The sequence below is a fragment of the Castor canadensis genome, chromosome 18 (assembly GCF_047511655.1).
Source record: "Castor canadensis chromosome 18, mCasCan1.hap1v2, whole genome shotgun sequence".
Taxonomy (NCBI): domain Eukaryota; kingdom Metazoa; phylum Chordata; class Mammalia; order Rodentia; family Castoridae; genus Castor; species Castor canadensis.
The window spans coordinates 45,716,906-45,741,401 of record NC_133403.1 but is presented as its reverse complement, the minus strand read 5'-3'; the positions used below and the strand labels follow the sequence as shown (position 1 = coordinate 45,741,401).

Here is a 24,496-nt window from a genome sequence, read left to right as displayed (position 1 = left end):
TCGTACGGAGTTGAACAATCATGAACAAGTATTTGAACACCTGCTTCCAATGCTTTGGTGTTAGCCTAAGAGTCAGATTACCACTGGATTTTTTCAAGAACCACTGTTGTTTTCCGCAGCGGCTGCACCATTTTGCATTCTCACCAGCAATAACCGAGAGTGCCCATCTTCTACCTCCTCAGCCAGGTGGCATCTGGACTCTTCTCCTCTAAATCCAGCCCTGTGTTTTGGATAGAGAGGAGTCTTTGGGGCCCCCAGTGTGACCCCATTTAATGGGTCTCTTTCCACTCCCCACCGTGTGCCTGTTCCCGTGTTTTTGTCTCCAGCGTGCCTGAGGACAATGGTTCCTAAGTAGCACGATATGCTCCTCTGTGGTGGCGTGGATGGCACAGGTGTGGTGACAGACCCTCCAGCAGGTCAGGCGTAGCGCATGAGGCACGCACGGGCAGGTGCCTGGGTTTTTCTCAAAGAAGAGGGGAGCGGGGAGTGGGGAATCCCCACCTCCATCCCCATTGTTGTAGGAATCCAGTTGCCTTCTTTGTAACATTTCACATCAAGCTGATTTGATAGTTTACAAAGTGGGTTTTATGGATTATTTCACTTGAGTCACCAAGGGAAGGGTTAAATAGAACTCAAAGTCATGCTTGGTCAGTGTTAGGACTAAACTCCAAACTCAGGTCCTCCAAGTCCCAGTGACTCCCCAGCAAGGCTTGACTCTTCAGTTGGCTGTCCTGGGCGTCCACCCCCCAGGGCGGGGACTGGGCTCAGAGGCCACCAGGACCCGGAGAGCGGTAAAGTATTCTCTATCCCCTCTTGTTTTTTAACCTCCCCTTCCTTGGGGCCTCCAAGACCTCCTCACACCTCCCTTTCCTCCTCCTCCTCCAGAAACTCCATCCTCCCTGCCCATGTCACCAGGCTGGGGCCACTTCAGACTTTGCAGGAAGAAAAAAAAATATGACCAGGCACATTCCAAAGCTGACTTCGGTGACCTTATTATATGCTGCTATAATTGATGGTAATCATCCCCGATTTTCAGTAGCATTGTGTTATAACGACTTAGTCTGTATTTGAATATAATATGATAGTTTTATAATTCATAACATAATTACACGTGTCCAGAGATAAAATGGGTTGTAAAACTTTTACAACTTTTCTAAACCCATAAAGCCAAAATGAGCGAACGGACAGGTGAGAAACAAGTGCGTGGAGCCAACGCAGGTCAAGGTTCAAACTGATTCTTATTCAGTGTGTCAGAGACAGTGTGGGACATAAAAGAAATGTCCCTTTGTGAGAGCCACTCACAGTTGGCTGAAAGTTCACCAAGATTCCCACCATCGACCGAGTTCAAATTCCTGCAGAATCTTTGAATCTTAAGCGGGTGACGTCGCTTGCCTTTCATTTTGCACAAAAGCACCATGTGGGCTAGACTTTCTCTCGTCATGAACTCAGGACGGTCAGCGTGACAAATTTTCAAGCCAGTGCAGTAATGCACACAAGCAGAAACTCGGGCACTGGAGTTCAATATCGAGTGACAAGGCGGTATTCATTTTAGCTGTCATGGAAGTAAAAGTACCCCGTCAGTGACTCCTCAGTCTGTCTTGTTCCCACTGCTGTCATCTTAGCGCAGCCAGCAGCCCTCTCCTCTGCCCTCTTGCAGGGACCACTTTGTACTTCCTTCTAGCCCCACTGGACATCTCTGGGTCCCCTTCACGACTCCAGAACAGAGAAGAGCAGGATGAGGACGGCGGGAAGGGATGCTCCATTTATGCAAACATAGCAGTGTGCACGCTGTCTGCAGGGCTGGGCTGGATGCAAAAGTGCCCCCTTCCTGGAGTTTCTCCACCAGATCTCCTCACTACAAGGTGGGGAGCACAGCACCTCCACTTCCACTGGCCTCAGGCAGCCCCCTCAGCTCTGTGCCCACCAGAGCAAACGCCATGAAGTGTCGCCTGGCCCGCCCAGGGCTGCCCAGAGACCGGATGTCCAGGGCTTCAGTAAGCAGCGCCCATGTCGGGTCCCGCCAGTGAGAGGCACCACTGAGTACTTCCATGAGCTCCCGTTTTGTGTTTGTCCTTTCCACCTCAGGCGCCAGACCTGTTAAGGGGCGACTGAGTCCCCTTGCAGTTCTCACGCATTTCTTCCACCGTCACACGAGCTGCCTGCACTGCCTGCCTCACCCACGCAGCTGAGGACCAGGGCAGCGTCCAGGGAACACTCGTGCCAGGTACTCACCGAGTCCAGGGACCTGGCTGTCCTACCGTAGCAATGCGGATCTAATTAGAGTCACTGATCGGGAGGGGGACCCCACTCCCTTCTTTGCTGCGCTCTTGAGCTGCTCTTGGGAAGATTTGGGAAAACTGTGGTCCACCTCTCACCACTGTGGCAGGGGTGGTGAATCAGCTCAGGCTGCCATGGCCGAGTTCCATAGTTGCTTATTCCTGCACACTTCCGGGGGCTGGAAGGCAAAGGTCAAGGTTGTGGCTGGTTCCGTTCTTAGCGAGGGCTCTCTTTCTGTTCTGTGTTGCATTGGGGTGGAGGCCAAGGGAGAAACAGGAGGGGAGGGAAAGAAAGAGAGAGAGAGAATGAGAACGGATGAATCTCCCTCTTCTTATAAGGCCACCAATTCTATCAGATTAGGACCCCACCCTCATGACCTCGTCTGACCTTAATCCTCTGCCCAGAGCCCTATCTACAATAGTTTCACTAAGATTCCAACCCATGAATTTTGGTCAAGCATGGTTCAGCCCTCGGCAGGTAGCCATGACCACGTCAGGCACAGGTGGATGAATATACCTTTGGCACCCCCATTTCCTCCCTTCTCCAGAGGAGTGGAAGAGCCTCCAGGCAGTTCCCACTGCCCCCGGGCTTTCTGTACCCCTGCCCACCCCACCTGTGCTTGGACTCTGACCAGATCTGGCTTCTTTTGTGAGGCGCCCCATTTTCAAGCCACTTTCAACCTGTAGACATGTTTGTTTGTGTGGGGAGGGGAGGGAGTGTAGGTTGTGAGTTTTTAATCTGAATTAGGACCAGCATATCAAAACAGGGATAATTCGGGGTGCAGTGGCTCACGCCTGTAACCCTAGCTGCCTGGGAGGCAGAGATCAGTAGGATGGCGGTTCGAGACCAGCTTGGGTAAAAAGTTAGTGAGATCCTATCCCAAAAAGCAAACTGGGTGTGGTGGTGAGAGCCTGTCATTCCAGCTACATGGGAAGCTGTAAGCAGGATTGGCCCTGGGTAAACCACAAGACCCAATCTGGAAAATAACTAAAGCAAAAAATGGCAGGGGAGGTGACTCAAGTGACAGAGCACCTGCCTAGCAAGCACAAGGCGGTGAGTTCAAACTGCAGCACCAAAATAAAATAAAACGGTAATTGGACAGTTACTGGTGCTAAAAACAGCTGAACCGGTGATGCTGGGTCCTGTTCCTTCGTGACACTCACAGGTTGGAGCCACATTTCAACTGTCTTGAGCAGGGCTGTCATTCCCCATCAGTCTAGAACGTTCTTGGGTCTGACCATCTGCCAGTGCGTGTGACACTCCCCTCCCTGTGCGCGGTTCAGTTTGAAACTCATGTTCCAGGCCTTCCTGCCTCCTTTGTCCTCATCAGAATTTACTTTTTCCCTTAAAGTTGCAAGAAAAAAAATCAAATCAGGCTATTCTCAGTCAATGCATTAGTGAATTTAGTGGGTTAAAACATCTTTACTGGCACTTTTTAGCTGCCCTGTGAGGGTGATTTCAGGGACGCCTGGTCCTGGCAGGGCTCCAACACAGCCCGCACCCTCTGGTCAGTCAGTGCGCCTGCAGCTGTGCTCACACCTTGTCCACCTGCAAGGTGGAAGTCAGGACCAAGCTGTGCCTTCTGAGTCCTGCAGGGTGACACTGCTTCGCTAAGCCTCTGCTGTCTGCTGAGCCTACTTTGCACAGCTTCAAACCGAAAGGATCAAACACTATGACTATTTGCATTGCTTAAGAGTTAAATTGCCAAGGCAGTGTCTAGGTCTGTGGAGGCTGGGTCACCTGTCTTTGCTGTGTTATTCTAGATAGAGAAGAGTGACACAGAGGGGACACTGTGCAGCTAAACTATTGTTCCACAAGTCCTTCCTCACCGCAGTCCTGCCTTATAATGAGTCACAGACTCCCCATCTCCAGGCTGTGGGCGTGTGTCACCAAACTTAATTACTGGGTCCTCAGATGTGGTCAGCAGCCATGGTGTCAAGACTCACGATGGTACGGGTCCTTCGTCCCACCGCACAGAGCTGTGTGCACGCGTGCATTTGGAGATGCCCAGGTGCTGGCCGCCTGAGCCCAGGCTGCGGAAACCCCGCTACTCAGCCTGTAGCTTCAGACTGTGCTAAATTCACCCAGTCCCCCTCCCCGTCCTGGGGATTGTCACTGCTGCTGCACCCACGCCGGCTGTTGGGACACGGTGCTGTCGTGTTGCGGCTACAAGCCCACATGTTCTGCTCCCAAGCGACACCTAAGTCCATTTCGACTTTGCTTGGCGTCCCTTGGGTGGAGCAGGTTCACTCGGAAAGGCTCGGTTTAGTTGGAGCAGCGGCGCTGCCCTGTGGGGACAGTCCAGGTCCACCCGGTGTTGGTAATGAGGCCCTCCAGGGTAAGTCCTCTTTCTGTCCTTCATCTTGGTAGGATCAGAAGGGGGGAGTAATGGGCACCTTCTGAGTCCTGCCCAGGGGCCAGAGTGCATGCATGTTGGAGTGCCATCCACGCTCTGCCCTGCAGGGGACCCAAGCCTGCTTGTTGCAGAGATGAAGATGTAACCGCCTGCATCCTCCCCAGCCTCTCTGGGCTTTCTTGTGGGCGAGCATCTGTGGCTAAGGCAAGAAGCTGACAATTTGGTGTACAAATCCCAGGGTCTGAGCGGGCTCAACCTGGCACCTGTGTTCTTTCCTTCGGGCCTTGAGCTGGTGTCTGTCGGGAATAGGCTCTCTGTCCTTGTGGCTGGGGTCGGGACTCTCTGCTATGTTGCGTGTCGCTCTTGAAGCACGGTGTGAGGCTGTTAGTTTGAGGGCGATGTTGGTTTTCAGCACTTCTCTCTGTGGCTGGCTTCTGACAGTGGGGACCAGGGTGGTAAGTGGCCCTGAAGTGGCAATTGAGCAACGTGGAGGGACTGTCAGGACGGAGAAGATGCCACAGCCTGTGTGTGGCTGTGTCATGGATCGGTGTCTCCTGCACTGGATTTGGACAGAGCCACGGAGGGAAAGGGGGACCAGCTGTGTCCCTCTAGCGCTGAGTGCTGCTTAATGCAGAGTTTTTTTTTAATGTTCACACGGTGTCACTGTAAGGGGTCACTGGTGCTGTTTTATAGACTGGGAAGTGTATGGCTTCAAAAGAAGAGAGACACCCAGTCCCAAGTCACAGGCAGCTGAGGGTTGCAGAACCAGGACTCAAGCCCAGGTCTTGGTTCCAAACCAGAAGCCAGAAGCACTGGGCCCTGTCACTTTCTGAAGCTGGAGTCTCATCAGCCCTCTCCTCTTGTTCCAGGAACGTGAGCTGAAGGATGCTGCTCACAGAGAGTGTCGCCTGAGAGCCCATTATGCAGGCCTTTCCGCAAGAGGCCTGTGGCTGGACCAGGTAATAACTGAGCTAGGAGCCTGGGGGACTGCTGACTCCGCCCTGTGGGAGGCGGCCTGAGACTCATGACTGGCACACGAAGCAGCCAATAGCATCTTGCTCACCCCCTGCTTGTCATCCCCACCTTGATGTCTGCTCAGCACCCACCAACAACAAGGCCAGACAGTTCTGATGTCTGCTCTCCAAACCATTCTCCCTCCCCACTGGCCCCCACAGACAGTAGTGCCGTCTACCCGACACTCAAGCCAGAAAGCAAGGGACCATCCTGGTTACTGCCCATTGCTCCCTCCATCTGTCACCCCTGCCAGCCACCTCAGTTCAGATGGCACTAGCTCTTCTCTGTCCCCCACTCCTCCCACTGCTGACATATGTACCAGCTGCCATTTTTCTTGCTAGGATGCCCAGTGGTTTTGTAATTGTCCTGTCTACCTCCCTGCCTGTCATCTGCGGATTGTGGCCTCCACGGTGGTAGGAACGATGCTATGATTGACAGCGGGTTATGTGGCTCCTCGGGTCCAGCCCTCCCTCGCCTTCCATAAATGCAACAGCTTTGGTGACCTTGTTCCACCCTATTACCCACCACTCCACCTCACTCATGAGGTTCCACCCTTAGCCCTGGTGGCTTCTCAGCCTAAAACACTCCCTCCTTTCCAACAGCTGGGAGTCCTGGCCATGGAAGTCTCAGGTTCAAAGCTACATCCTAGACACTGACCCTGGCTGTCTGCTCAGATGCCCCTTCTGTCCTCCTCTTGTCTATGTGACCTCACCTGGTTCTCTGTCCTTCGCTCTGTCATTCCATTGTAACCTAGACCATCACTGAAGTGTTTGTTCCCAGTTGTTCTCAGTTCCATGGTTCTGAGATCTTTGTCATCACCTCCTTATGGGGGCTCCAGCATTCCAACAGTGGGAGCCCCAAGAATATTAGCAGAGGGGCTGATTTGTGGCTTTCAGTTGCTAATTTCATAGCTTTACCCTGCCAAGGAATAATGGAGAGCTAGCAGCTTATTGGAAACCTAGAAGTTTCTTGGTTTGACTCTTTACTTTGTTGTATGTTTTAAACAATGTGTGTGTGTGTGTGTATAAAATTACAAGTGATGATGAGGACATATGCCTTGTGCGTTGCTGGTGGGAAGATAAAATGGTACGGCCACTGTAGAACACACAAGGGAGTTCCCTCCATGATGTAGAAATAGGCTCCCAGGCCATTCAGCAATTACACCTCTGGGTATACATCCAAAAAAATCAGAAGCTGGTTCTCCAAGAGATATTTGTATACTCGTGTTACAAATTTACAGTGGCTGAAAGGTGGACAGAACCCGTGTCCATCAGTGGATAAACAGCTGGACAGAATGTGACACAAATGCACAGTGGAGTTCTATTCAGCCTTTGAAGGGAGGGAATTCTGACACAGGCTGCAACACGGATGAAGTTTGGGGCTATGACAGCAAGTGAAAAAAGCCAGACACAAAAGGACAAAGAATTCACAGCTCCACTTCTGTGTGGTCCTCAGAGCAGTCAAGTTTGAGAGAAAAAAATAGGATGGCTGACTGATTTTTTTTTTTGTTGCTGGGACTGGGGTTTGAATTCAGGGCTTCAAGCTTGCAAAGCAGGCGCTCTACCACTTAGCCACTCTTCCAGTCTACTTTGCTGTGGTTATTTTGGTGTTGGGAGTCTCTTGAATTTTCTGCCCGAGCTGGCCTCAAACCTCGATCCTTCTGATCTCAGCCTCTCAAGTAGCTAGGATTACAGGTATGAGCCACTTGTACCTGGCTGACTGATGGATTTAAGCAGCTAATTTGAGGGACAGTTCTGGAGGTGGAGGGTAGTGGTGGTTGTGGAAAGATGTGTACCTAATTCCACTAAACTCTGGGCTTCAAAAAATGGTTGAGATGGTAAATCTTGTTATTCCACCAGATTTCAAAACAAGTGTGTTTTTCATGCATTTCCTACTCTCTAAGGAGTACCCCTCCTGGCTCCACTCCCACCAGCACCCTCCTCTCAAAGCAGCTGTCAGGAAGGGCTGAGGAACTCATCCACACCGAGGTGAAAACACGTGAGAAGGCTTAGTGACCATCTCAGTCCAGCAGTGATTTTATGTAAATGGGAATCAAAATGAAATCAATGGTGGCATTTCAGGGATGAGACGTGGGTGGGTGACAGGCTGGAGGGGAGCTCTTCTGGGGAAGACACTCTCCCTTCCCTGCAAGCCTGTCCACCTGTGCTGTCTGTGCTAAGCTGGGCTGCCACACCTGAGAGTCACAGAAGCTTAGTGAGGACAGAGTGAGCTGAGCCCTGTGGGTGTCCGGCCACGACAGCCCTGACCCCAGAGGTAGGTGGGGTCCCAGCTCCTTTCCTTCCTCCAGCTGTGCCCATGACTTCCCGGTGCCCTTGAACTCACACGCGGTCCAGTTTCATTTTTTTCCTGTAAGGTCTGCAACTTCTGCCCTGCTGCCTTTCCAGCATGGCCTCTCCAACAGGCACGAGGCTCTGAATGTGCTCCACACTCTTCTGCTTTGCAGGGGTGTCTCAGGAGCCAAGTGACTCACGAGACACAGCTGCCAGGGACATGGCAGACCTGCCCCACCCCCCCCGTCAGCCTTGCACAGCTCTGTTCTCCTCACGGGGCTGGGTCCTGAGCTAGCTGGGAAGGTGGCAGGCATGAAGTTAGCTTGAGAAAAACCGTCCACTCACCACACAAACCTGCAACAACTCGGTCCCTTCCTGGGTCACAGCGGATCACTAATTTCCTCACTGGATTCTTGCTGGGTTTGCATGATGCTTTTAGGTAGCTGAGGACGACCATAACGTTTATTATCGGAGATGTTAATTATGGGTGCAGGAAAGCACACAGCCAGGCCAGCAGTCTCCCCTGAAACCTGTGCAGGAACGATCGTGTCTTTGTGCACAGGGTGGTGGCAGAGCCATCTGGAACCTCGCACTCAGTTCCCTCTGCCAGGCAGCCTCGGGAGAGAAATCTACAGCCAGGAATCCAGGACCAGGGTTTCCTGGTCTGCAACCCCAGCTTTCTACTAGTTGCAAAAAAGCTACTCAAATTCTGTGTTCAGCAGGGCTAGGAGAGCCTACTACTTTGTCCCTGGTCAGGGCAGCTGTCCAGTGGGCAGATGGAGGTTTGAGGGTCCCTTCACACTGAGTAGCTCAAGCTGCCCTCCATCTGGGGTCTGCTCTGCCACCTCCGAGCACTGCATCCTGCATCCCTGTCCCCAAATTCTGTGTGGGAAACAGAAATGGTTGAGTGGAGGCTTTGAGGCCTAGGCTCTGATGTAAGCTGCATCTGGGTGTCGAGTAGGGGTCAGGCCGCATTCAAGCCTGACGGTGCCCAAGAGGCCACTGAGCTCATGACCTGTGAACCTATGACCTACGACCTACAAACTCTATTTGCCTGCTGGTCAGAAGTACATGGTTGGCAGGAAGTCCACATCCAGCTCTGAAAGACCAGTGTGAACAATGACCACACCATCTCCTGCCTACTTCCCCTCTCCTTAAAATTGAGAACATTCTGGAAGTTTGTAAGGATGGCACACATAGACCTGGCATTTGTGAGGCTAGGTGAGAGGTGAGCACCCAGCTCCAGCACGCCTCAGTGTCATCAGAAAAAAGAAACTCTTGCACGAGTGAGTGACTGAGTGAGTGTCTCACGGCTTTCCTGCGGTCAGGACAAAGCAGTAACTTCCTAGTCCTGCCTTTGGGCTCCTGGGAGCTGGCGACAGCTTTCTCTTTAGCAAGGGGTGGGGGACAGCCTGGTTTAGGTTCTGGGAGAATGTTCTAGACCGGGTGCATCTGTGATGGGCCAACTGGGCTTTAAGGCAGGGCTCTGCCCCTCTGCAGGACCCCATAGTCAGTAAGTCTGTGATCTGTTCCCCTCAGGCTACTACAGTGGACTGAGAGGCTGACTGGGAAGAGCGGTGACTATGTCAGGTCACTGGGCCCTGAGGTGCCAGCATATAAGGGGCCCATGTGAGCCAGGGTTCAAGGTGTTTGTCACAAGGGGGCATCAGTCCTGTGTCCCCAGTGTGGGACCAGAGGCCACCTAGGAGTGAGCTGCTTCTCTGGCCTGGCAGCCCCAGTGTCCTATGCACCAGCAGAAAGCTGAACCCAGGTCTCACACAGCCAGTGTTGCTGGATTGAGACACCAGAGGAGGACTGTCCAGAGTGGGGCCGCCACTCAGAGAAGGACAAGGAGAACATGGGCCCTGCTCTGGTCTGGCTTTGTGACATTGTGACAGGGTGCTCTGCCACCTCTGAGCACTGCATCCTGCTTCCTGCATCCTGCATATCTGGAGGAAGAGAAGTCTCAGAGGCCTTTCTTAGGAAGGTAGGAGCTGAAGGTGCAGGAGGCAATGTGGGGACAGGGACAATGGACCCTCAGGGGACAGAGCAGGAGGACAAGGGAGAGGCAGAACCTAGAAAGGCCAACATACCACACACCCCAGAACGCCAGCTGTCTATCATCAGTCCCAAAGTGTTTCCAGTCACTGACTCTGCCAGCACTGATGCCTGGGGCCTGGAGTGACAAAGGGAACCCATCCAGCTGCAGGGACAGAACAGCCACAGAAAACTGCAAACAGCCACGCAGGATAATTTCCCACAATGGAAACACTCGTGGGAAACAAAGGGTGGTGAAGTGGGAGAAAGATGGAGGCAGGTGGGTGGGAACAAGGGTCTCAGTGCCTCCCAGGCATGGCAGGACCCAAGAAGATCAGGATGAAGCATGTGTGTATGTTGGGTGAGGGAGGTGGCTGTGCCAGGTAATGATAGATGAAAGGTCCTGGAGTGGGGATGGATTTGGCTTACTTAGGGGACAGAAGGCCAGGGTGTCCCCAGCATGGTGGCAAGTCAGATCCTGCAAACCTGTTAGATCTAGGATTGGATTTTATTCTGATTTCCATCAGGGAGAGGCAGGAGCAGATGGGTGTTCAGAAGGTCCTACTGGCCCCTGCATGAGAATGGACTTCCGGTTACTCACACATACTCTGTCCTTGAATGACAAGAACAGACGTGATGGCTTTCATCAGACCTGCCCCCTGGGGTCGAGGTTTAGGGCTGAGGATCTTTGATTCAAATAGGGTGTGACATGTTCACCAGAAGCCTCTGAATTGCCTTCCTGCCTGACATCTCACGTTGCAGGAAAACGCTTTGAAACACTGTCAGACCTCTCTGTGACCCCCTGATCACAGCCTCCCCGAAATGACTCCCCACTGAGGAACGCCTCCCTTTCTCCCGGTGCCATGAGAACTGTCAGGTTAAACGAAACTCCGCAAATACAGGAAATCTCAGAGACAGTGAGGCCTTTTGTAGCTGGAGAGCATGACTTCATGACAGTCTGCTCTCAAAGCCACAGTTGGCGTTCTAACATCTGGGGAGGAGAGAAAGCAGTGGAAATTCTGGTTTGGGCTGAAATACGTTGCTTCCACATGATAACGAGCATGGAACCAGCCCTGGCAATGTCTCTCATCTCTGGCATGCCCTCACTTGCTTCCAGGAAGCGACGGACAGGCTGAGAATCAGAGGTGCCTCCCAGGCAGGCCCTGAGGGCTGTGCTATGAGTTCCCTGGGGAATCTGTGCTGATGTGTGTGGAGTTCTGCCATTTTAGTCCCTGCTAAGACGGGTGAAATTCTTACATGGATGAATTAGTATGCTTAGATGATTTGGGTAACACTTCTACATCTTTTAGGACTCTCCTAGGTACAAGGGAGAGGAGACAAGTCAAAGTGGCCCAAGCAACTGACAAGAAAAGATATCTAGCTCCAACCATACAGCTTGATCCAAGTGCTCAGATGACGCCATCTGGATCCTGCCTTTCCCTCTGCAGCTCTTGACTCTACATCTATTCCATAGGCTTTGTCCTCTTGAAGAATTATGGCACAGAAACTCTGGCCTTTAGTCCTCAATGCTCCAAGTCCCCTGGGCAGGAAGAGTGTCCTCTCAGGCTCTTATAGAGATGTGACTGGGTCACATGACCTCCTCAACCAATCTCTAGGCAGGGGATAAGATGGCACTGATTGGCCAAGCCTGGGTCACCATTTCCAGTGGGAACCAATCACTGTGGCTGTGGTAGAGGTGGGTGGGGAGGAAGAGAGAGGTGCTGTGCTGATTGGCCAGGCCTAGGTCACATGTGGTCACACCCAGTAGGAACAGGACCCCAGAAGACCATGGTGGAGAGTAACAAAGGGAAGACTCCAGAGCAAGTCAAGGATATTTGTTTTCCTAAAGTGGATTCATGGGGGCCACCAGGGGACAAGGGCCACTCTGTCCTAGGTAGATTGTAATGGCCTCTGTTTCCCCTTGGCTTCTGCTTGTAGGTGAAGGCAGAGTATGCCTGGCTCCGCCACACGCTCACGGTGGTGACCAGAGAGCGAGATTCGGCCGTGAAGGAAAAACACCAGCTCCAAGCCAAACTGGAGAACCTAGAACAGGTCCTGAAGGTAGGATGGCCTTTGTGCTCAGTGACCATCCTGGCCAGCGCCAGGGACCAGGCTGCTATTTTAGAGCAGAAAGTTGCCCAGGTGCTCTCAACGTCCTCGCCCAAATTCAGGGCTCTCTGGGCTGCTTTTGCCCTTTCTTTGGTGCAAAAAGCAATAAATAACAAAGTTTGAATGTTTTTGGAAGCAATCTTGCAACGCTAATTACGCATTTCCATTTCTGAGGATGTTAAACACAGCTGAGCAGGCAGCCTCGCTCCTCGATGAAACTGAGCTCACCGAGGCAAAGACAAGGGGACCATCAGAAGGATCATTGCGGCTGCTGATCCTTCTCTGTTCCCATGTCCGTGCCCGAGAATACTGACCACTGCCTGGCCCCAGATGGACTCACACAGTCCCATGGAGAAGCACTGTGTCTTCATTTCTTCTTGCTACGGTCAGCCACCCACAGTGGCTTCGTGGCTTAAACAGCACAGATCTGGAGGCCAAAGTCCAAAATGAACCTTCTGGGCTAATGTCCTGGTGTCAGCAGGGCTGTACTCCCCTCTGAAGACCTGGGGAGCACCCGTTCCCCACTTTCTCCAGCTTCTCCCTTGAACCCAGCAGTGCAGTGACTTTTGTCTTTTCCCACCTTCTAGTTCTATTTTACCAACACCCGTGTGGATTTCGCCCTCTCTGCCTCCCCACTTCCCGTCCCCCCGACCCCGGAGTTAATCAAAGTAATCTCCCAGCTCAAGGCATCTAACTTAATCACACCTGCAAAGGCCCCTGTTCTGGGTAATTAGTATGTCATTGGGTGTAGGGTCAGGAGGTGGTTACTACCCAGTCACCACACACCGGGCACATTAACTCTCTTTGTGGGTGGAGCATGTGGAATGGCGGGCTTTCAGAACTGGAGATTCCTGTCTGCACAAGCCTGCCCTTGGCCGCCCTTCCTGTCCAGCCCTGGGGTCATCTCAGGGGGCAGTGGGGCCTTGTACAGGTGCAGACAGTCCAGGCTCACATCCACCCTCCTGTCCAGGGTTCACAGGCCAGGGAGGACAGACTGCGGAAGAGCCCTGGCAGAGTTTGGGACTTTGTGACCTGTCGTCCCACAGGGGAGATCTCCAGAGACTCAGTTCAGAGTTCTTGTTGGGGGCTGTCACACCACACGGGGGCCTTTGCCTGGAACATTATGAAGCCTCAGGTGGGCAGAGGGGACAGGTGTCCAGCAGGGCCACATTGCTGGGCAGTGCTCCCGCACAGCCTGGCACCCGCCCTGCTTTCCTCTTTCCTGCTCACACGCACTCGCTGTCTTGTGCTGTTTGTTGGTTTCGCTCCTCCAGCACCTGAAAAGCGGTACTGTGGGGCAGGAACATCTCATCGGTGCTGTCCCCCTTGCTTAGGCCGTCACAGGCTCATGCACCCTTGAAGAGGGCCTTTGCGCCCAGTGCCAGGGCCACCTCCAGCCTGGAGAAGGTGGAATGACTTCTCCAGGGCTTCAGCTCTAAAGAAAAGGGAGAAAAGACAGACATTATACAAGGTGTGGACTTTCTCCAGTGTCACTCGGTCACAGTCGAAAGAAAGGGAATCACAAACTCACAAGTCCCTGAGTGAGCTGAGAGCACGAGGACAGGAAGAAGGAGGTGGCTGCTCCCTGCAGGATTTGTGGGGAACCCTGTGCCCTTGAACGGAACTTGCATTCATCAAGGGATCTTCCAGTAGGGCCAAGCGCAGCATGTGCTTGGTGTGTGAGGACGGAGAAGCGTGGTGTTTCACCACGATTTAAAAAGATGGGGGAGGTCAGACCTGCCCTTCCACCAGTCCAGGTCACAGCATGTCAAATCTTGCCCCAGGTGCCTGGACCACAGTGCCCTCTGATGCATAGGTGACTTGTCTGCTTGTCAGTGTTCTGAACCAAACTGGACTTTGGCGTCCATCAGCCTCATTTGCCGAGAGCCACAGAGGGCTGTATGGGGTCAGAGGCCCCTTGGAGGTGTCCTGTGGTGCAGAACTCCCACCTAAATGGAACAAGCCACACCTGTGTGACAGCCAGCTTGGCCTGAGACTTCATCTGGGCCCGTGAAGGTGCTGCATGGCTAGGGGGAGGGACAGTGGGCACCCAGCTCCCTGAACCACCCCCATAGTCTGCAAGCCCAGTGAAGCAGCTACAGCTGAAGTGGGCTGAGTAATTTCTGAAACGGGCCTGCAAGAGGAACGCTGAAGCCCGCTGGACTGTCCCCTAGTGAGCCAGGTCATCCCTCCTTACCCCAGCCCCTCCTGAGTTCTGTGTGTTTTTTAAAACACTGGTGACTGATGAACTCATTGTCACTCTTGCGATCTGTTCCTGCCTCTCCCTCCTCCAGTGGTGTGGACAGCTTCTGACCATGCCTGGCAGACAGAAGCAGGTGAGGCCTCTGAAGACCACTCAGACCTAGCACCAGGTCCTTCATGGCCTCCTGGGGGCCACAGCAGGCGTCAGGCCAGTGTAATTCCAAGGAGTGGGGAGATGGCGCTGTGTGCACCATGGGAGCTGGGACATAAGTGCAGAGACCAAGGGGCACCTTTGCCATCACTTATCACAGATGCTGCCAGGGACCTGAGTCCTCTTGACCTTGGTAAAGGCTCACCCTGCAACCACACCAAGGTGACCAGGGGAGCAGGAGTGGATGAGGGCAGCAATTTGGGTTCCTGCTGATGGCTTCCTCCCTTAAAGGGTGATGCAGGAGGAAGGGACTCATCTGGGTTGAAGTGTGGTGCTCAGGTGTCCTTCGTGCCATCTTTTCACTTATATATGTGGTGGTCACAGTCGTCTGAATTGTGTGGCCTCATGCCTGATGCCATCTTCCAAGGCCTTAGTGTGACGGTGAGGAAGGGGCATGGTGTCCAGTAACTGAGGAACGGATGGTCGCCGTCTTATGTTAATGTAAGGAGTCACAGCCCTGGAGCACGTGACCTCTGTCTAAAGTGACACTTAGCCTATCGGTCACGTCCATACGCTGGCCTTTTTCTTCCCAGACATCACTGACGTACTTGTCTTAATTCTGCTAATTCAATTCAGCCAAAGACAACGTGGGCCTTTTCTCAACTGGTCGGCAATTACTTATGGAAACCAAGAGTCCATCCACACACGGTTCTTTTCACAGACAGTGTGGCGGTGTTAGGGGTCTGCTGAGTACTTTTTCACTTGAAGAGCCAGAAATCTGTCCGCCTAGGGCTGAGTTTAAGAGGAAACACATCCACTCTCTGCAGACGCGGGCTTCCCGCAGACCTGCTGTAACTGTGCTGATGGGAACACCAGGTGAGCCCACCTGAAGACACATCCAACAAGTGTGTGGAGAGCTGCTGTGTGTCAGGCACTGTCTGGTGCTGTGCCATGCTGGTGGCTTAGAAAGAGGCCACTAAGCACTTTGGTGTCCCTGTTGGTTGTAAGATGGCAAGTGATTGAGACAGAGAGGCTCTTTCCTATTCAACAGTAGGGAAGGGGGAGGCCTGACAACAATGTGTGTGACACAAGAACAGAGACCTGAACGATGCCAGGGACAGAACCTTGTATAACCTCAGTGCAAGATGCTTCTGGCAAAGGGGGCCTTGTGCATTTGATGAACCACGGGGAAGCCAGAGGTGTAGGGCAAAACAGAGCTGGGGCGGAGGGCAGGGAGAGGGGAGGTGCAAGTCACTGACGTCTCCATGGCCAAGGTCAGGACTGGAGTTTCCCAGCAGGAACAATGGAAGCCAGCAGAGTTCTCAGTGACAGAGCAAGGCAGTGTAATGTGAGCTCTCGAGGGTGATTTTTCAGTTCCGTGGAGATGCCGTGTGCCAGAGTCAAGCAGATCTGGGAAGAGGCAAGTGAGTTATCCATTGCTGTGCCACAAACCAGCCCAAATCTAGCAGCTGGAACCTCTGATTTAGGTCGCATCTCCTGGTTCTGGGCTCCTGCAGCTCAGCTGAGTGGCTCTCCCTTGAGTCCTCACAGATGGCGAATAAAGATGGAGTCTTTGAAGCTTGATCAGCCTTTTGTCTGCTGAGCTGACTGGAAGGATGAGCAGCTCACAGTCCCTTCCTTTGGCCTGTCCACATGGCCAGCCCAGTGGACTCGGGTCAGGATTCTCACACAGAGCTGGCTTCCCAGCATGAATGTCCACAAGACCCCAGCAGAAGCCACAAGACTTCCCATGGCTCCCTTGAAAGTGGTTTCTGTTGTGTTCTAGTGGGTGTCACTGTCCTGAGTGGGAGTCTGTCGTGCACTCTGAGATTGTGAGGTATCCTCAGCCTGCGCCCTGTAAGCCCCCACGGCACCCACATGCATTAAAACAACCATTTTAACACACTCTTGTCATTGCCGTCATGCTGGCATATCATCTGCTGCTTTGGGGAAAGACTGTCTCCTGGCTCTGCAGCCTCAACTCTACCCAGCTACACTGGGAGAGGGGCAGATGTGTGGCCGGGCACTGTTCTCTCCAGGCCCCCTGACCCACCAAGAAACCCAGAACCTGCTATCAAATTAAAACCAAGTCAATTCTGACTTCAGCAGGACCAGCCTTCTCCGCCCTTCTGAGACTCCCTTCCTTCCACCATCTGGGATGGGCTGTGTTGGTGACAGGCGAACAGTTCTTCCTTTTGGGGACTGAGCTGAGCATCAGGGTGCAGAGCCAAGTCCAGAAGTGCAAACCAGGTGTGTGAGAACACTTCCTTCAATTAAATCAATCCACTACATAGTGGGAGTCAAAGGAAAAGCCAGAAGGATTCAGACTGGATTTGAGCCCCATAGTTAGCAGATGAGTCCTTTTAAATATAAACCTTCAGGATTTGTTTTGTGTTCACAAACAGCTAATTACCTAGGATTAGCAGGTGACTCTCAAAGTGACGAGTCTTCCTCTTCAGTCCCACTGTCCTTCTGTGAGTGTTTGCCAGGTCCATTCCTGACCCTCTGGTCCAAACCTGCCTGCAGGTATTTCCGGTTCCCTTCATGTGTCCCAGGGTTCAGACTCCATGCCACCTTCCAGCAGGCTCCAGGCCACAAGAAGAGAACCAGGGCTGGGCTCAGCAATGCCCTGGCTGGCCAGACCTGGTGGGCACGGCCAATAGCACACCTGGACCTTGACCTCGACACTGGCAGGGACAGGACATTGATGAAGGTGGCCACCACACTGTGAGTCCCATTTCAGTGGGAGAGGCTCTGACCCCTCTTTGTGGGTGATCTGGGAGCAGCCCAGGCTCTGGGGTGGACACCCCTCCACCAGGGAGTCAGCCGTGTGCTGTACTCAAGCTGCAGGATGACGTATGGACCTCTGTGCCTGGACCAAGTCCTTTTCACATTGAGAAATTCTCTCCCATCCATGATTTTATTACCATGTGCATGAGAGGCAGACGGTTGTGGGGAGTTGGAACTGTGTTTGTGGGAGAGATGGCAAACTCTGGTCCTGACTGGTCCCTGGGGAGGTGGACTGGGGGCTTCTGGGGTGCCAGGTTGGGTGGTCATTTAGACTTTTCTACCCCTGCACCTAGTGCTGCAGGGCCTGGTGGGTACTCAAAACTACTTGCACAGGAAGTGCTTCTGTGGTCCCCCCATCCTGTTTGCAACCCTGGCATAAGCTCTTGCTTTTCTGTCCGTGTTTGATGAGTGCTTCTCTTTCCCACTGCAAAGGAAATCACACAGCAGAGGCCCCTGAGGTTTCTGTGTTGGTCTCTTGTGTCTGGCTCTGTCTGTCATGTGGTCAGAGCTCAGTAAAAACTACATGGATGAGAGAAACAGAAGGGAAGGGTAAATACAACAGAGAACAGAGAGACTACTTTTTATCACTTAGACTTTTAAATGTAGCATAAAGGCTCAAAAAGAAAAAGAAAAACTGTCTGATGTCACACATAGGAAAACTGCTACGATACTGAAGAAAATATGCCAGTGTGGATTTGAGGTTTCTACCTTCTGCCTGGAGTGGCAAATTTTAATTCTAAGTAAATGATTTTAAATTAAAATGTATGTTGAGATTCCTGGAGCAACCGCAAAGAATATGTGAAAACATAGAAATCCACTCCATGGATACAGGAATAAGTAATGCTAAAAAGAACTCAAAAAAGCCAAAAGAAAACAGGAAGAGGGAAAGAGTATAAGGAAAATGAAGGAGCGGGAGGGGAGCGAAGGCGTAACAGAATGACAGAGCTGCTCGGACTTCCTCACTGACCTTGGACTCTAATGTCCAGCCACCCTGAATCTCCTTTCACCTGCTCCTGGCACCAGCCTTAGTTAGACGACGTTCTTTTCTGCCATCCAATGAATGAGGACACCGAGGTTCAGAGATGTGCACACATCTCTTGCCCCAGAGCACACAGCTGGCAACCTTTGGAAGAGGCGTTTGACCGTGGGTCCGGGCTGGCTGTGTCCCCTCTGCCTGCCAGCCTCCACCCCAGGCCCTGCAGTTGGGGACGTCTGGGGTGTGATGTGAGCTGCGCAGAGGGATGAATTGTTCCTTCTGTGGTCTGTGATCGTGCCAGCACTGCCTGGGTTTTCAAGGTCCCTGGGGGTTGGTGTGGCTGAGAAAGTCTTGTGGGTACAGGAGCAGTCACAGAAGCGCCAAGGCTTTTCAAGAGAGCCCAACCTTTCCCAGTTTGAGAAACTGAGACACTTTGGCTAAAATACAGTTCCCAGAACTCAGTGACTCTTTCTCTGTCACTCTGGTGAATGGATCTGATGTGTGGTTGGGACAGGAAATCACAGGCCACCCAGAATAGCTTGTCATGTCGTCTCTTGTTTCTGAAGACACGGATTCAGAATGTGCGTGTGTGTTCTCACCAGGTGCCGGGTAAAAGGAAGCCAGGTTTGCATGGCCCTGTCATCTGTCACTCCTCTCTGCCCAGGCAGGGTGGCCAAAGGCAGAGGACAAACCCACCTTTGACCTCCCGACGAGGAGGGATAATAATTCAATTTGCTCTGCACCCCACAGCCGAGCCTTCCTCGGGAAGCGGTCCCCTGACACTGTAGGCTACTTAAGCACTGGCGTTCATGTCGACATGCAGCTGTAAATAGCCCCGCTTTAAAAATAAATCCTGCCACAGGCAGAGCGCTGCAGACGGCATTTTTTCCGTGGTGCATAATCCATGGTGCCTTTCAGATGCGAAGGCTTCCACGCAGACTGTCGCGCGCCCTTCAGGAGTCTGTGCAAGGAACGGGAGCCAGGTGCTGGTGGTGGTGTGTGGCAGGGCACTTGCTGGCATTTTTGCCTTGGCTGGAAGCCAGGGGTTTCAGCTTCTCTCTGAGGGTCTTGAGCCCGTGCTGCCAAGGTTGACAATATCGTGACCACTTGTGGAGGCCATGCAAGGGACAGTGCTGACTGCACCTCCGGGAAGATGCATGTGACCTCCAGCCCTGGCCACAGGGTATGCGCCTCCCCAGGGGCAGAGGCAGGTGGTCAGAGGCTTCCGTCCCAGGAGAGAGGCCTGACTATAGGAGGGTTCACCTGGGATTGTCTTGCAGCAGGCCAGTCCTCCCCCCGCCCCTCCAGCATCCACACATCCCTCACCATGGCAGAGCTACCCAGGAGGTGCCTACAAAGCAGAGAGCTGAGGGAGGGAGGAAACGGGACTGTCCTCTACATTCAAAGCCTGCTTTCACTGTCTGAGCTGCTACATAATCTTTCTGAGATTCAGTTACCTCTTCTGTCAATTCGAATAAAAATGTCACCTGCCTCAGCAGAGATGTATACCAGAGAAAAGGAAATCAACAAGACAGAGTACTTGGGAGCAATGAGGTGACAGCCTCTCAGTGCCCCAGTGCAGAGTGGCAGGCAGAGCCCAAGGGGTTTTCTGTTTCTCTACCTCAGCCTGCCTTTCCTCCCCAAAGCAGAGGACCCAGAATGGATCGGCCATTTGGATGGAGCATAGGAGAGGGGTGGAGGAGAAATTAGGGTTGGTGCCAGGAGGAAGCATTGATTGACACCTTAGAAGCAGAACCCTTTGGAAGCTGTGGCCTCTCTGCAGTATTTCAGCTCATCGAGAAAGTCAAGGCTGTGCGGAAGGAATCACCTGTCCTTAGCCAGGATGAGACCAGAGTCAGCCTGCTCTGTGCACAGCTCCTGGCCTCTCTCTCTCGGGGTCGGTTCACAGCTCTCACCGGTATCAAACTCAGCCCCATCCTCCCCCACCTGAGTTACCTTCTCTCTCATCGTCCACATAACTCACTGAAGTTCAGCTTCAAAGCCAATCTCTCTCCTTTTTCTTTGGTGTCCATCCGGGTCACTCGGCCCTTACCTTGGAGGCAGATCACCCAGAGGAGCAGTGGGAAGCATGAGTTCCGCCAGGGGACCTGTGTGTGTGCTGGTGTCATAGCTCCGACTGCGGGTTTGGTTAGGACAAGGGTCCCCAGTCATGAGTGGTCTATCTTCTCTAGTGTGTCAGACTGAAGTCTCAGCAGCCATGGGTTACAGGTTCCACCAGGCATCCCAGGCTGACTCCCCTTAGTTAGCGTGGCTCCCGTGGCCTGCGAACATGTACCCAGAAGTGGGGGTGTTCCTAGAGTGATTGGGACCATGAGAATTTTGCCACACTTGTTGGTCCAGGGCAAAGCAGGGGGTGGTACTGAACAACAGTGGGGCTGTGCTCATGGAGAGGAGGTGGCAGGGGACACTGGGCCGGATAACAGAGCTCACCTGTGCTGTCATTCATTCTGCCTCACCGCAAGTCAGGTGTTCTAATCTGTGCTCTCATAGGTCAGGGAGAGAAGGGAGACAGCTCATAAAATAAAGCCAAACAAAATAATTGACTTGAATGGGAACAAGTATCTCCAACAGTGGGACTTGGTGGTGGGGTGACCTCGGTGTCATTGTGGACCTGAGCAGAGGTCAGCGATGAAGGGGCAGTTGTGAGAGCTCAGGCCAGTGACAGGCTGGTCACAGGGGAGCCTGCCAGCTGTGGTGAAGTCTGGATCTGTGCCAGGTCATGTGCTGGCTATCAGGCCTTTTAGGGATGGTCAGAGAGGGGCCGTGTGGAGCCACCACTCTGGGGCCACTGTTGGGAGCAGGCAGCACTGACCTGGAGGACCTTTCGAGGGTCTGGTTATGGCTAGGAGAGGGGCTGGTGTTCCCACAAGTGGCACTGTGACCATTAGTGACCAGACTTTGCTACATTGACCACAACTACACTGGCAAACGACAGTGGGGGATGAGAAGGCAGATAGCGTTTATTGATCCCTTGCCGTGTGTCAGGCCCTCTGCCACCTCCTCACGCTGTCTCACTGAATGCTGAGAGCTGGGTACTGTGGTCACTATTTCAACAGGCCGACAGACTCAGAGAGGCCAAGTCATTTGCATAAGACCACACAGCTAGACTCACAGAGGCCTGGGCACCATCGTGAGAATTGTGTCCAGAGAAGGGACGGCTTCCAGGAAAGGCTTGGGTTCAAATGAAAGGTTTTTAAAGACTTGGATGTGGGAGAGGATGGAGGACAATCAAGAATGACCCAGCCCCCAACCTGGAGGAGCTAGGGGGGAGGTGACATCTGCTGAGATGGGGCCAATGACCCCCAAGTTCCTCTGAGAAAGAAACCAGCAATTCAGTGGACAGGTTGAGCCTGTGCTTCTGACGTGGCGAGTGAGATGGTGAGGAGCCGTGGACGTGAGAGGAAGAAAGGTTTCCTTTGGGAGCGAGCGTGTGAGTGAAACCGACACGCTCACCCGGGAAGGACAATGGACAGAGCAGTGGTGCAGAGACCAGGCAGGAGCAGAAGGAGCAATGGCAGAGGCCACAGACCTGGAGCCCAGCACCCGGGGTCCTTTAGCTGGGTCTGGGTGTGTCCAGGACCAGCCAGTGCATCTGTGCTGCTGAGAGACAGCCTGAGGAGGCAGACTGGTGATATGGGATAGGGGACAGGCCCTGTGTCACCATAGCGGGGCAGGGGGCGGGGGACGCTTGGCCAGCAATGCACAGGAAGCAGATGGACAGAGCTGGAGGGTGAGGGGTACTGAGAGTGGACACGTGACCAGAATCCATTCTCTTCAGGAGAATGTGAGCGAGGAGGCAGACACTGGGCAGTGCTGAGGGACGTGGGTTGAGGGGGGAGGCTCGGGCCTGGCTGAAGGCAAAACTCCAGTCCATCTGTAGCAAAAGGCCTCATCCTATCGCCTTCATGGGGCCTGCATCTCACACCTTTATTCCTTCCTGATGGTGACTTCCTGCTGGCTCACCAGTCTGAGGAAGGTAGAAGCTATTCATCGCCACCTGGTCCTTAAGCTCCATCTACCCTGGAAGCAGGAAGGCCATGTGTGGCTGTTGCCCTCGCCCTTTGGTGCCCGGGGACCTGCAGCCCACGTGCGCGGTGAAGTCTGTATTTAATTGTTCTAATGAGTCCTTGTGAGAAGCCTGGGCTCCTCCTTTTCCTAACCACTTCCTCTCCAGTGCTAAATAAAGAGCACACAGGCTCCTTTTAGCAGTGCCCCTTCCAAAATAAACAGAAGCGCTGAAATTTGCTGTAATGCTAGTGCAATTAAACAGCTGTGTCAGACTCGTCCGCACCAGGTTGGCGGCATGGCAGTCAGAAGATGCTTTTCTGCTCATCCTAGGGTTTTAAGATGAGGGTGGCTGCTTCTCAGCTGTCTCAATCCAGAAACGGGGCAGTGGTGGGGACCGTGCTGGCTTTGAGTGTTGACATTCTTGTGATGGTGTCCAGGCTGTGCCGTGGCCTAGCTGCGTGGTCTTTATGCAAGTGACTTGCCCTCTCTGAGTTGAAATAGTGACCATAGCACCCAGCTCTCAGCATTCAGTGAAAAAGCACGTGCCGTGGTGAAAGGGCTTGGCATATGGCAAATGATCAATAAACAGTACCTGTCCTCTACTTTCCCACCGTCATTTACCAGTGCAGTCTTTCCTGGTCACCGATGGTCAGTGGCTGGCATTTGGGGAGAACTCTCATAGCTCCTCTGGAGATTTCCTGACCTGTTAGGGACTCTGTCGGTGTGTTTTTCTGCAGTGTGCACCAGGACTCATGCTACTGGTTCGGAAGTTGAGGCCACGTGGTCATAGGGAAGGGGAGGTGGAGGTGGCCATAAGGAGACCACTAGAAATTGCTAGAACCAAAATGGTACGCACAGCCTGGCAGGACGAGTAGAGCCAAGGAACAAGACTGGATCGCAGGTGGACGTCACAGCGAACTCCACCCTCCTGCTCGGGAGGCTGATACTTGCCTGGCTCAAGACTGGAGCAGACGCCAGAGGACACAGTCAGCCCTCAGTGTCCTTGCATGTCTCATCTGAGGATTCAGATGGATCAGAACTATTTTGAACAAATTGCAACTGTACTGACTCGGGTTGACCTTTCTTGCCATTAGTTCCTACACAGTGGAGTACAAGGATTATTTACACAGACCTGACATTGTAGCAGGTATTACAAAGAGTCCAGAGGTGACAAAGTACGTGGGAGGGTTGTGTGGGCTCCGTGCAAATACTGCATCATTTTGCGTAGGAGTCTGAGCATCCAAGAGGATGCTGGTACCCATGGGATAAGGTCTCCAGACACCAAGGGACAGTGGTGTGTGTGGTCCCTGTCTGTCCTGGCCACAGACCCAGGTGAATGACCTATTGCAGTAACTAACCCGACACCCTGTTTTATGGAGTTGTGCTCATATTTTGGGGAGTTCTGTTTTCAAGCATCCCAGATTCCTGTGAGAGTTTCCATAGCAACTGAGAAGCCAGCACTCGTCTGCCGAGGTGCGGGGTAATTACAGCTCTGGAGTTCCCCGGGGGTGGGGGCGGTGGGGGGTGACAGTAGAGAGGACGCAGAGGTCACTGTGCCTGAACACCACATTCAAAGAAGTCTTCTTCTAAAAGCCAACATGCAAACTCACCGCCAGCCCCAGCGTTTTGCAAGATGCAAACAGAAGCCTTCTCTACATTGGATTAAAATGGTGGGATTGCAAGATATTTCCCGGGAAGGAGGAGCTCTTGGTGGCCCAAGATGGGGGTGGCATGGGGGGAGTGATGAGAGGAACTCAGTTTACCTCTCTGAACTCTTCATGTCTGTCCCTACCTTCTCCCTGCCCCTTCTTCCCAGCAGGGACCTCCTGCCCCTGCCTGCTGGGATCTGCAGCCCCAGGCCTTTTCCCAGAGCCATGCCTCTGTCCTAAGGACTCATAGCAGCTACAGTTCTTTAAGACTTCAAAACCAATTAAATAAAAATAGAAAAAGACTCAATGTCAGTAAAACGGCAAAACACTAAATAAGTGAACACAAACCACCAGCCAGTTCAAGCCCCCTTGCGTGAGGTGCCCCCATGCTATAATATGGGCCTGTCTGTGACACTCAGACGTCAGGGATGCGTGGAAGAGAGCAGGTTCCTGGGACAGAGGCAAGCAAGAGGCCCTGTGCCTGCTGGAGCTGCTGGACTTGCTGACACCCGTTCCCGGGCTTCAGGTGCTGAAACCTTTGCATTTTCGAAGGAATCTGGACTTTTAGGTAAAGGATTCAAACTTTACGATGTTGACCACAAAGTCCCCTTTTAC

At 52.9% G+C, this 24,496-nt stretch overlaps 1 protein-coding gene across 12 annotated transcripts in view; it reads left to right on the top strand.

The window, feature by feature from the left end:
• Rimbp2 (RIMS binding protein 2) overlaps positions 1 to 24,496 on the top strand; it is a 190,529-nt gene that overhangs the window by 94,811 nt on the left and 71,222 nt on the right. For 3 of the 12 annotated variants that reach the window (XM_074061326.1, XM_074061330.1, XM_074061329.1), the window contains exons 1-3: positions 4,446 to 4,615; positions 5,503 to 5,592; positions 11,914 to 12,036. In XM_074061326.1, the coding sequence (XP_073917427.1) occupies positions 4,601 to 4,615; positions 5,503 to 5,592; positions 11,914 to 12,036 (228 nt within the window). In that variant the 5' untranslated portion in view covers positions 4,446 to 4,600. Of the gene's footprint in view, positions 1 to 4,435; positions 4,616 to 5,502; positions 5,593 to 11,913; positions 12,037 to 24,496 lie in introns of those variants that run through there. The other 9 variants (XM_074061331.1, XM_074061333.1, XM_074061332.1 and 6 more) reach the window with 6 other exon arrangements.